This window comes from Stigmatopora argus, chromosome 1 (assembly GCF_051989625.1).
Source record: "Stigmatopora argus isolate UIUO_Sarg chromosome 1, RoL_Sarg_1.0, whole genome shotgun sequence".
Taxonomy (NCBI): Eukaryota; Metazoa; Chordata; class Actinopteri; order Syngnathiformes; family Syngnathidae; genus Stigmatopora; species Stigmatopora argus.
The window spans coordinates 30,672,469-30,685,877 of record NC_135387.1 but is presented as its reverse complement, the minus strand read 5'-3'; the positions used below and the strand labels follow the sequence as shown (position 1 = coordinate 30,685,877).

General features: G+C 33.4%; 1 protein-coding gene across 1 annotated transcript; it reads right to left on the bottom strand.

Annotated features, from left to right (window-relative positions):
- Positions 1-9,773: 9,773 nt before the first annotated feature.
- On the bottom strand, positions 9,774-11,712 carry atp5pf (ATP synthase peripheral stalk subunit F6). The gene is made up of 3 exons (XM_077597547.1): positions 11,543-11,712; positions 11,345-11,472; positions 9,774-9,854 (listed from the first exon to the last, which is right to left on the bottom strand). The coding sequence occupies exons 1-3, from the start codon at positions 11,710-11,712 to the stop codon at positions 9,826-9,828; spliced, it is 327 nt and encodes a 108-aa protein (XP_077453673.1). The 3' UTR covers positions 9,774-9,825.
- Positions 11,713-13,409: the final 1,697 nt, after the last annotated feature.

Here is a 13,409-nt window from a genome sequence, read left to right as displayed (position 1 = left end):
AATAAGCAAATCTAAAGACAATATTTTTATTTTTTTGGAGTGACGTTAGTGTTGGTCATTGTTTTGATTAGAAAAATGGGACTGTAGTTGCTGCAAAATCAACAGGAAGTGACCCGATATCAACAGGAAGCGATCGGTTGTCAGCCTCAGTCAACAGGAAGTGACCCGTTAAAGCGCTAAAGTAACAGAATGGGACTGTAGTTGCTGCAAAATCAACAGGAAGTGACCCGATATCAACAGGAAGTGATCAGTTGTCAGCCTTAGTCAACAGGAAGTGACCCGTTAAAGCGCGGAAGTAACAGAATGGGACCAAAGAGAAGGAAATGAGCTGGAAATGTTTTAAAATTAACAGGAAGTGACCCGATATCAACAGGAAAGGATCCAATATCAACAGGAAGTGACCAGTAAAAGCGTTAAAGTGACAGAATTGGATCAACGTGTAGGAAATAAGTCGGAAATATTTTAAAATCAACAGGAAGTGACCCAATATCAACTGCAAATGATTGGGGGATTCTCCATTATGAGCCTCTGTCAACAGGAAGTGGCCCAATATCAACCAGAAGTGATCAGATGTCAGTCGCAGTCAACAGGAAGTGACCGGTAAAATGGCTCGCGTAACAGAATGCAACCAAAGAGTAGAAAATGAGCCAGAAATGTTTTAAAATGAACAGGAAGTGACCCAATATAACCCAGAATTGATTGGGGTTTCTCCATTATCAGCCTGTCAACAGGAAGTGACCCGTAAAAGTATTAAAGTAAAAGAATGTGACCAAAGAGTAGAAAATAAGCCAGGAATTGTTTTAAAATCAACAGGAAGTGGCCCGTAAAAGCGTTAAATTAACAGAATATGACCAAAGATGAGTCAATGAAAACGAAAATGTTTGTAAATCAACAGGAAATGATGTCAAATCTGCCTTTTAAATGTGCCAAAAGCAACAGTGAGTCCTTGAAAAGAAACAGGAAGTGACCCAAAGTCAACCCCTTCAAAATTGACAAGGAAAAAGTCCAGGCAAGCCTAACATGAATTGAATTAAATGCTTTTATTGTCATTATTCAAGTACAATGACATTTAAAGCGTTTTTTTTTCATTAAGTGGACACATTAATTATACTTCCTAACAAGATTTAAATTCAATAAAAATGAAGAGTTGTTCAAAAAAGGCACTAAAGTGGACTTTAGAAGCAGGAAGTGACCCAAAATGAACTCATCGTTTAAATAAAGCTCGCGGCTCCGCCCCCAAATCGGACATCTCGGCGCCACTGACGACTAATTGGACGTCGGACGTTGCCATTGGCCGGCCAAATTGCCTCCTTGTCCAGTTAGCTCGCTGGAATGAGCATCAAACATCAAACAGCGCTCTATCGCTCTTCTTCTTCTTCTTTTTTTCTGGAGCTGTCCGTCAAACGGCGCTCGTTAACGAGACGCAAATTCGATAAAAGTCCGGCCAGAGACGAGCCAGTCGCAATAGAACGCCTCTTGTTGTCATGGCAACAATAATAATTGGCCGTGCTGATCTGGGATCTGCTGGCCAATCAGAAAAGGCCTTCTCGGGAGGAATTGTGCGGAAATGCTAAGCGCTGTTGCTAGAGAAAGTTCATTTTTGGGCTCAATGTGGCTCACTAAGTCACTTCCTGTTGGTTTTAGGGAAAATGGCGCTTGCGTTCTCTTGTCACGTGTCACTTCCTGTTCATTTTGGGGAAAATGGTGCTCGTATCCTCTTGTAATGGGTCACTTCCTGTTGATTTTGGGGCATTTCAGGGTTATATTTTGTGTGTTGAGTCACTTGCTGTTACTTGGTGGCATTTTAAATGTCACTTCCTGTAGATTTTGGATCATTTCCTGTTGATTTGAGGCAAATGCCACTCATTTTGTCTTATAGCATGTCACTTCCTGTTCATTTTGGGCCAAAAGCTGCTTGCTTTCTATTGTAATGGGTCACTTCCTGTTGATTTTGGGGAATGTCCTGGTGTTATTTTGTTGATTAAGTCACGTAGTGTTGTGTAAGTGTCACTTCCTGTAGATTTTGGATCATTTCCTGTTGATTTTAGCCCAGCTCATTTCCTGGTCAGTGGTTTCAGGGCATTTATGTGTCATTTCCTGTTGATTCGCGGAGCATTTTAAAGCTACTTCCTGTTGATTTGAGGCAAATGCTGCTCACTCTCTTATAACGTGTCACTTCCTGTTCATTTTGGGTCAAACGCTGCTCGTATCCTCTTGTAATGGGTCACTTCCTGTTGATTTGGGGCAAATGCCACTCACTTTCTCTTATAACGTGTCACTTCCTGTTGATTGTCATGTGATATTTTGTTTGTTAAGTCACTTACTGTAATTGGGGGGCATTTTAAGTGTCACTTCCTGTAGATCTTGGATCATTTCCTGTTGATTTGGGCCAAATGCCACTCACTTTCTCTTTTAACTTGTCACTTCCTGTTCATTTTGAGGCAAACGCAGCTCGTATCTTCTTGTAATGGGTCACTTCCTGTTGATTTTGGGGCGTTTCTGGGTGATATTTTGTTCATTAGGTCACTTCCTGTTACTTGGGGGGCATTTTAAGTGTCACTTCCTGTAGATTTGGAGGCCTTTCTGTTTCATTTATATGAAAAACTTCCCATAATTCATCATTGAAAAAAAACCTTTCATTTTAAAACTAAAATGTATTTTTTTTTTGCACGAAGATTTTAATAATAGTTTTTGTCTTCCAGATCCAACGCCAACTACATCCCACCACCACAGGAAGTAAGTTTATTTACATATTTTGTTTATTAAGTCACTCACTGTTATTGGGGGGCAATTTACGTGTCACTTCCTGTTGATTCGTGGGGAATTTTAAAGCCACTTCCTGTTCATTTTGGGAAAATGCTGCTGGTATCCGATTGTAATGAGTCACTTCCTGTTGATTCACGGGGCTTTTTAAAGCCACTTCCTGTTGATTTAGGGCAAATGCCACTCATCTTCTCTTATAACGTGTCACTTCCTGTTCATTTTGGGGTAAATTCTATTCTTATCCTCTTTTTATGGGTCACTTCCTGTTGATTTGGGGGCATTTTCAGGTGATACTTTGTTTATTAAGTCATTTATTGTAATTGGGGGGCATTCTAAGTATCACTTCCTGTAGAATTTTGATCCATTTCATGTTCATCACCTCTACCAAGATGGCCGCCACGAAGTCCACATTTCCATTCAATTTATGCTCTGTTCCATTCAACGTCAGTCGACGTATTAAAAATTAGACGCCATGTAATCGTACATAGTGGGAAATGTGACGCACATATTATTTATTTTATGGCGGCCATCTTAGGTGGGGCAAGCATCGCTTAAAACATGTTTTTTTGCAGCGCCGTAACGAAGCCATTTTGTGTTTCAGCCGCAGGATTTCAAACACACGCAGTCGTTCATGCTGTGAAGGGCCGAAACCCCGCCCACCTTGGCCTTCCTGACCAACCAGGTGCCAAAAAGTCACTTCCTGGCGGGAAACTGGAAACAGGAAGTAGCGTGTGATCTTCCCGCCATCTTTCTTGGACGTTTGCAAGCTTTCTCCTCTGGATTTGCGTGAGTACGACGCCGTGCGTCCGTTGCTCAAGTCCTTGTCGGCCATTTTGACGTCCGTTTAAACCGTGTGAAGTGGGAGGGGCTATAAAGTGGCAATCAGAGTAGATGTCCAATGAAATCTAAGATGCGAGCAATGCTTAGTATTGAAGGAAATCCAATGAAATATTCAAGTATTAAAAAAGCGCCTGGAATGAATGTTCTTTAAGGGCGCTAGAGCTCCCTCTAATGGCGTGACCAGGTATCGACCGCCATTTTCAGTTAAATATACTTTTTAATGGCATTTGTTGACTTTTTATTAAAAAATTCAAATGGTAAAATATTAAAAATATCTAAATATAATTTCACTTGAAAAATGTTAATTATTATCATTTTTAGGATAAAATTAACACTAAATATACTTATAAAATAAATCATTTAGCATATGACTTAGTGTTTTTTATGTCTATTTTCTTACAAAATAATCACTAAACTTGTTTTTTTTCCCAGAAAAATAAGAAAAAAATGCCTACTTATGTATCAAAACTTTTATTTAATAATAGACATCTATAAAAATTTAATAATTTTGTTAATTCTTTTTTTTACCCCAAATATTCTCTATAAAATAAACATTCACTTTCTCAGACTAATTCACAATTAAAATTAAACATTTTAACTAAAAATGTTTAAAATTTAAAAAAAAAATCAGAAAATTCCTTAAAAAATCACAATTATTTTAACAATATATTTACCACAAATAGACTAACTATACATATATATATATATTTGAAAACATTATTTTTAAATAAAATATTTCCTGAATATTTAAAATTAAACACTTTACCTGCTTAAAATACTTACATTGGACGTCAATCACCGTCGAGAGCACGGCTCCATCACCCTTCACTGCCAGCCTTCCCAGTTGAACCTTTGTGGACGTCTAACGCCGTCAAAACTATCCAATCAGCTCATTTCTAGCTTTCCAATGCATTTACTCTAATCGATGTCACTATGCCGCCCTCTGGTGGCCAATGTTGGAACTGCCACTTTGCCCCAAAATTATTTTTATTTTATTTTTTCGTTTGATTTGACCAAAGACTTTGAATTCTTTTGTCATTGACGGTGACAGGCGTCCAATCAATTTGTCTCGGACGTTTATCACCGTCATTGAAAGAAAGAGAGGGAATCAATGTTTTCCATTCTTTTTTGGAGACCAATCAATCCCATTCCACCCTAATGTGCCTGCATGTTTTTTTTTAAATATTTGATATATTCCTCGTGCCTTTTTTAGTTGATGTATTTATCGGCGTTTTTTGTAAGGATAAAAGTTGCCTTAATTTTGTTCTGTCTTGAGATTTTTTGGTGCCAAAAGTGTGCGTTTTTGGATCGACTTTGAGTTGAATGTTGTATGGCTAATAAAGTTTTCTATTTCAAGAACATTTGGGTCTTTTTTTTTTTAAAAAAAAAAGTCTAACTATACTATGTCGTTTTTTATGAAAAAAGCCTTACTATACTATGTCGCTTTTTAATTGAAAAAGGCCTTACTATACTGTTTTTTTACGAAAAAAGCCTTACTATACTATGTCGTTTTTTTAATAAAAAAGCCTTACTATACTATATCGTTTAATTAAAAAAGGCCTTACTATACTGTTTTTTTTACGAAAAAGCCTTACTATACTATGTCGTTTTTTAAGAAAAAAAGTCTTACTATACTATGTCATTTAAAAAAAAAAGCCTTACTATACTATGTCGTTTTTTTAATAAAAAAGCCTTACTATACTATGTCGTTTATTTTTAAGAAAAAAGCCTTACTATACTATGTCGTTTTTTACCAAAAAAAGCCTTACTATACTGTGTCATTTTTTCCCCCCCAAAAAAAGCCTGACTATACTATGCAGTTTTTACGAAAAAAAGCCTTACAGTACTGTTTTTTTACGACAAAAGCCTTACTATACTATGTCGTTTTTTACCCAAAAAAGCCTTACTATACTATGTCGTTTTTTGGAAGAAAAAAGCCTTACTATACTGTGTCGTTTTTTTTAAGAAAAAAAGCCTTACTATACTGTTTTTTTACGAAAAAAGCCTTACTATACTACGTCGTTTTTTTAATAAAAAAGCCTTACTATACTATGTCGTTTTTTTTTTACAGAAAAAGCCTTGCTATACGATGTCGTTTTTTTAATTTAAAAGTCTTACTATACTATGTCGTTTTTAAGAAAAAAGTCTTACTATACTATGTCGTTTTTAAGAAAAAAGCCTTACTATACTATGTCGTTTTTTAAGAAAAAAGCCTTACTATACTATGTCGTTTTTTGGAAGAAAAAAGCCTTACTATACTATGTCGTTTTTTTAAGAAAAAAGCATTACTATACTATGTCGTTTTTTAATTAAAAAGCCTTACTATACTATGTCGTTTTTTAAGAAAAAAGCCTTACTATACTATGTCATTTTTTCAAGAAAAAAGCCTTACTATACTATGTCGTTTTTAAGAAAAAAGCCTTACTATACTATGTCGTTTTTTCAAGAAAAAAGCCTTACTATACTATGTCGTTTTTTAATTAAAAAGCCTTACTATACTATGTCGTTTTTTAAGAAAAAAGCCTTACTATACTATGTCGTTTTTTACGAAAAAAGCCTTACTATACTATGTCGTTTTTTTTTTTTTTTACAGAAAAAGCCTTGCTATACGATGTCGTTTTTTTATTTAAAAAAGCCTTACTATACTATGTCGTTTTTTACGAAAAAAGCCTTACTATACTATGTCGTTTTTTCAAGAAAAAAGCCCTACTATACTATGTCGTTTTTTTAAGAAAAAAGCCTTACTATACTATGTCGTTTTTTAAGAAAAAAGCCTTACTATACTATGTCGTTTTATCAAGAAAAAAGCCTTACTATACTATGTCGTTTTTCAAGAAAAAAGCCTTACTATACTATGTCGTTTTTTAATTAAAAAGCCTTACTATACTATGTCGTTTTTTAAGAAAAAAGCCTTACTATACTATGTCGTTTTTTCAAGAAAAAAGCCTTACTATACTATGTCGTTTTTTGGAAGAAAAAAGCCTTACTATACTATGTCGTTTTTTAAGAAAAAAGCCCTACTATACTATGTCGTTTTTTAATTAAAAAGCCTTACTATACTATGTCGTTTTTTAAGAAAAAAGCCTTACTATACTATGTCGTTTTTTCAAGAAAAAAGCCTTACTATACTATGTCGTTTTTTAAGAAAAAAGCCTTACTATACTATGTCGTTTTTTCAAGAAAAAAGCCCTACTATACTATGTCGTTTTTTAATTAAAAAGCCTTACTATACTATGTCGTTTTTTAAGAAAAAAGCCTTACTATACTATGTCGTTTTTTCAAGAAAAAAGCCTTACTATACTATGTCGTTTTTTAAGAAAAAAGCCTTACTATACTATGTCGTTTTTAAGAAAAAAGCCTTACTATACTATGTCGTTTTTTGGAAGAAAAAAGCCTTACTATACTATGTCGTTTTTTAAGAAAAAAGCCTTACTATACTATGTCGTTTTTTCAAGAAAAAAGCCTTACTATACTATGTCGTTTTTTAAGAAAAAAGCCTTACTATACTATGTCGTTTTTTCAAGAAAAAAGCCTTACTATACTATGTCGTTTTTTGGAAGAAAAAAGCCTTACTATACTATGTCGTTTTTTGGAAGAAAAAAGCCTTACTATACTATGTTGTTTTTTGGAAGAAAAAAGCCTTACTATACTCTGTCGTTTTTTAAGAAAAAAGCCTTGATATACTATGTCGTTTTTTAAGAAAAAAGCCTTACTATACTATGTCGTTTTTTCAAGAAAAAAGCCTTACTATACTATGTCGTTTTTTGGAAGAAAAAAGCCTTACTATACTATGTCGTTTTTTGGAAGAAAAAAGCCTTACTATACTATGTCGTTTTTTGGAAGAAAAAAGCCTTACTATACTATGTTGTTTTTTGGAAGAAAAAAGCCTTACTATACTCTGTCGTTTTTTAAGAAAAAAGCCTTGATATACTATGTCGTTTTTTAAGAAAAAAGCCTTACTATACTATGTCGTTTTTTCAAGAAAAAAGCCTTACTATACTATGTCGTTTTTTGGAAGAAAAAAGCCTTACTATACTATGTCGTTTTTTGGAAGAAAAAAGCCTTACTATACTATGTCGTTTTTTGGAAGAAAAAAGCCTTACTATACTCTGTCGTTTTTTAAGAAAAAAGCCTTGATATACTATGTCGTTTTTTAAGAAAAAAGCCTTACTATACTATGTCGTTTTTTGGAAGAAAAAAGCCTTACTATACTATGTCGTTTTTTCAAGAAAAAAGCCTTACTATACTATGTCGTTTTTTCAAGAAAAAAGCCTTACTATACTATGTCGTTTTTTGGAAGAAAAAAGCCTTACTATACTATGTCGTTTTTTCAAGAAAAAAGCCTTACTATACTATGTCGTTTTTGAGAAAAAAGCCTTACTATACTATGTCGTTTTTAAGAAAAAAGCCTTACTATACTATGTCGTTTTTCAAGAAAAAAGCCTTACTATACTATGTCGTTTTTTCAAGAAAAAAGCCTTACTATACTATGTCGTTTTTTTTTATAGAAAAAGCCCTGCTATATGAAGTCGTTTTTTTAATTTAAAAAAGCCTTACTATACTATGTCGTTTTTTAAGAAAAAAGCCTTACTATACTATGTCGTTTTTTCAAGAAAAAAGCCTTACTATACTATGTCGTTTTTTGGAAGAAAAAAGCCTTACTATACTATGTCGTTTTTTAATTAAAAAGCCTTACTATACTATGTCGTTTTTTAAGAAAAAAGCCTTACTATACTATGTCGTTTTTTCAAGAAAAAAGCCTTACTATACTATGTCGTTTTTTAAGAAAAAAGCCTTACTATACTATGTCGTTTTTTCAAGAAAAAAGCCTTACTATACTATGTCGTTTTTTAAGAAAAAAGCCTTACTATACTATGTCGTTTTTTAAGAAAAAAGCCTTACTATACTATGTCGTTTTTTAAGAAAATAGCCTTACTATACTATGTCGTTTTTTACGAAAAAAGCCTTACTATACTATGTCGTTTTTTCAAGAAAAAAGCCCTACTATACTATGTCGTTTTTTTAAGAAAAAAGCCTTACTATACTATGTCGTTTTTTAAGAAAAAAGCCTTACTATACTATGTCGTTTTTTTAAGAAAAAAGCCTTACTATACTATGTCGTTTTTTAAGAAAAAAGCCTTACTATACTATGTCGTTTTTAAGAAAAAAGCCTTACTATACTATGTCGTTTTTTCAAGAAAAAAGCCTTACTATACTATGTCGTTTTTCAAGAAAAAAGCCTTACTATACTATGTCGCTTTTTAAGAAAAAAGCCTTACTATACTATGTCGTTTTTTAATTAAAAAGCCTTACTATACTATGTCGTTTTTTCAAGAAAAAAGCCTTACTATACTATGTCGTTTTTTGGAAGAAAAAAGCCTTACTATACTATGTCGTTTTTTAATTAAAAAGCCTTACTATACTATGTCGTTTTTTAAGAAAAAAGCCTTACTATACTATGTCGTTTTTTCAAGAAAAAAGCCTTACTATACTATGTCGTTTTTTAAGAAAAAAGCCTTACTATACTATGTCGTTTTTTCAAGAAAAAAGCCTTACTATACTATGTCGTTTTTTAAGAAAAAAGCCTTACTATACTATGTCGTTTTTTAAGAAAAAAGCCTTACTATACTATGTCGTTTTTTAAGAAAATAGCCTTACTATACTATGTCGTTTTTTACGAAAAAAGCCTTACTATACTATGTCGTTTTTTCAAGAAAAAAGCCCTACTATACTATGTCGTTTTTTTAAGAAAAAAGCCTTACTATACTATGTCGTTTTTTAAGAAAAAAGCCTTACTATACTATGTCGTTTTTTTAAGAAAAAAGCCTTACTATACTATGTCGTTTTTTAAGAAAAAAGCCTTACTATACTATGTCGTTTTTAAGAAAAAAGCCTTACTATACTATGTCGTTTTTTCAAGAAAAAAGCCTTACTATACTATGTCGTTTTTCAAGAAAAAAGCCTTACTATACTATGTCGCTTTTTAAGAAAAAAGCCTTACTATACTATGTCGTTTTTTAATTAAAAAGCCTTACTATACTATGTCGTTTTTTCAAGAAAAAAGCCTTACTATAGTTAAAGGCTGCTCTTTTGTACCCGTGTCTCACCCCAATCCTTTTCTATGTTAGCATATTTTTTCAAAAATATATAAACAACTCTGGAGCTAGCGCTAGCCTTGGATCTTTTTATTATTAAATATGATACATTTCCCCATTTACAAGCTCACTTGGCCACCTCATCCAGCTTGGGTTCTAGAAAAAACAAAACAAAAACAACAAAAAATAGCTACGTCAAAAATAGACTTCAAACGTGCGCTAGCGGCTAAACGACAGGAAAGACAAAAAAAGTGGCGGGCAAAACAACAACAAAGTGATTGGAACGATTTGACTATACATTTCCTGTATCCGTTATTTTATTTTGAAATTGGAGCCTCAAAACAACATAACTTTGTTTTAATCGTAGCAGAGTTGTTTATTTAAAATGATTGGTGGGAATGAAATGAATCCCCCCCAAAAAACGTTAATACATTTCCTGTGTTCGTTATTTTATTTTGAAATTGGAGCCACAAAACAACATAACTTTTTTTTATCGTTCTATATCGTCGGAGTTGTTTATTTAAAATGATTGGTGGGTAAAAAATGAATCCCGCCCCCAAAACGTTAGTACATTTTCCTGTGTTTGTTATTTTATTTTGAAATTGGAGCCTCAAAACAACATAACTTTTTTTATCGTTCTTTATCGTCGCACAGTTTTTTATTTAAAATGATTGGTGGGAATGAAATGAATCCTCCCGCCCAAAACGTTAATGTTTCCTGTATCTGTTATTTTATTTTGAAATTAGAGCCTCAAAACAACATAAATCTTTTTTGATCGCTCTATATCGTCGGAGTTTTTTATTTAAAATAATTGGTGGGAATGAAATGAATCCTCCCGCCCAAAACGTTAATGTTTCCTGTATCTGTTATTTTATTTTGAAATTGGAGCCTCAAAACAACATAACTTTTTTTATCGTTCTTTATCGTCGCAGTTTTTTTATTTAAAATGATTGGTGGGAATGAAATGAATCCTCCCGCCCAAAACGTTAATACATTTCCTGTATCTGTTATTTTATTTTGAAATTTGAACCTCAAAACAACATAAATCTCTATCGATCGCTCCTTATCGTCTCGGAGTTCTTTTTTTTAAATGATTGGTGGGAATGAAATGAATTCCCCCCCAAAACGTTAATACGTTTCCTGTATCCGTTATTTTATTTTGAAATTGGAGCCACAAAACAACATAACTTTTTTTGATCGCTCTTTACCGTCTCGGAATTGTTTATTTAAACTGATTGGTGGGAACTAAATGAAAAAAAAAAATTATACATCTACTGTATCCGTTATTTTTATTTTGAAATTGGAGCAATTGATTGCTCTTTATCTTCGTTATCGTCTCGAAGTTGTTTATTTAAAACGATTGGTGGGAATGAAATGATAAATAAAAACTAAAATAACCCAATTCCAATACAATAAAGTATTAAATATTAAATAATGACATAAATATGTTGTCGCTCACTAATTTAATTAAATTGATGAATTATTTAAAATTATTATTAGTTATTTTAATTATGAATAATTATATATAAAATGATGTATAATAGACATCATTTCATTGGAATTTTAAAATAAAAAAGTATTTAATTTAAAATAATATTTAATAATTGTATGAATTGAATACGATATTCGACAGACCGAAACGTTACCTTGGAATACGAATTCGGGGAACTTGGTCAAGTCTCCTCCGCCGTACAACCTCTCCAGCTTGGAAATCTCCTCGGCCATGGTTTTCTGATAGGCGGGTCCGCCGTCCACGATGCCACCCGCCGTCGCCCTGGCGACGGAAGCGACGCAAGGACGTGAGAATCGAACGCCGTTCCCGGAAACCGCGTGGGCCAACTCACTTGCTCTTGCCGTTGTAGTCGCGGATCTTGTCCAGGAAGAGTTTCTGAACTGGGTCCAGTACTTTGGCCTTGTTGAAGAGCACGGCGGAGAGGCCCACGTTCCTGCGCAGGGTCAGGGTGACCGCCGGGCGTAGCGTGGACGAGAGTCGGGCGAAGCGGTTGAGCGCCATCTGGTGGCGGAGTGGGTTTTTTCAGTTAGGGGGAATTTCAAGGATTTTTTTTTATTTTTATTTTTTTTAAGTTTACCAGTTTTAAATTAGAGTTGGGGGGGAATAGATTTGAATAAATAAAAAATCGGTCAATTTTTCACCTTTTGGACATTTTTCTTTTTATTATTCCTAACTTTTAAGACCAATTTGGGCATTTTTTTAGTGTCACGAAAACAGAAATCAATCCATAAAACGGATCCAATTTAATACTAGCTTAACCAAAAAAGGTTAGCATTAGCTAGTATTCTCATACTGAGCTATCATTTTATTATTGTTAATTTTTTAAAAGTGTTTTGATTGTTATTTTTCTTTCCTTATCACAATGTTTATTTTAAATCACAAAAATATGCCTTTTATTTTAATGTATTCGTTTTATAGTTTTCATGCACGTATTTTTCAGAATTTAAATGTATAAATAAATAATCTCTTTCCATAAAAACGGGGAAATTTAATATAAATAAATAGAAAAGGGAATATTATTACTTTTATTTTAGTCTGTCATATTTATTAATACATGGGGAAACAGTGAATACGTCGATAATTTATTTTATATTAATTTCTTAGAAACTCAGTAAATATGTATTATTTAATACTTATAATCTCTGATTCCTGAAACTATTAATATTTCATTGAGAACTATAGAATTCTTATTTCTATTTACTACTCTTAGGAATGCTCAGGGTTGACCTAAAATGCTAGCGAACTTAGCAATTACATTAAAATCAATGCGTTTATAATAGCTTTAATGGCAAAGCCTACATAAAGACGCAAATAGAAACATTAGCATAGCCTCGGGATTTCAATATAAACAGCTACATACATTAACCACACAAGGTCGTTTAGCTTAACAGCTAGTTAGCTTTGCTCCGTTAAAACTGTATGGGACGTGCTAGCTTGAGCTAGCGCGATAAACAGCGGCGCTTTTGAACGTTTCTTCTGAGTCATAACAACTTTAAACGTTCGAAATTAATATAATACGCATATTTTCAGCGTAGCGAAGACCGAGGAACATTTAATTAAGATAATTTTGGTAAAACGCTCACCTTGGAGTTGACAAGTGCGGACTAGCGAGCCAATGTGGACGACCGCTCGCGGTGTATTGTGGGACTTTGACGGATATCCGGAAAAAAAACGAAGGCGTTAACAAAATGCGGAGAAAAAGCGTTTGAGTACATTTTAGCTTTCCTGAAACAAATTGTCATGTTATTAAAGATATTTTATTAATATATTTAGTCATACTAAATGTAATTTGATTATTAGTCGATGCTTTCGCCAACTGGAAGGCAAATATCGGGGAACCATGAACGCACCATAGTTGCACATTGGTAGCATTGGCATCATTGGTTAAAGTTTCATCACGTGATTTGTGGACGCCATGTTGTCTCCATTCTTAGTTGCATTTTCGTATTTAGCGACTCTAAATCCTCATTTTTAAAATATTTTAAAACGTTTTGTCTTATACACAAAATAACATTAAACCGAACTAAGAGAAAAATCCTCATGTCAATTTTCCGTTTTTAATTCCCCCCAAAATAACGCCTTTCTCGTGCTTTGACATTGCGATAAGCTAGCTAGCGTTCTAATCACAACATGGTATGCTAACCCTAAAGATAAACATGCTAAAACTACGGAGGAAATAAAAACACAATTTGTTGGTA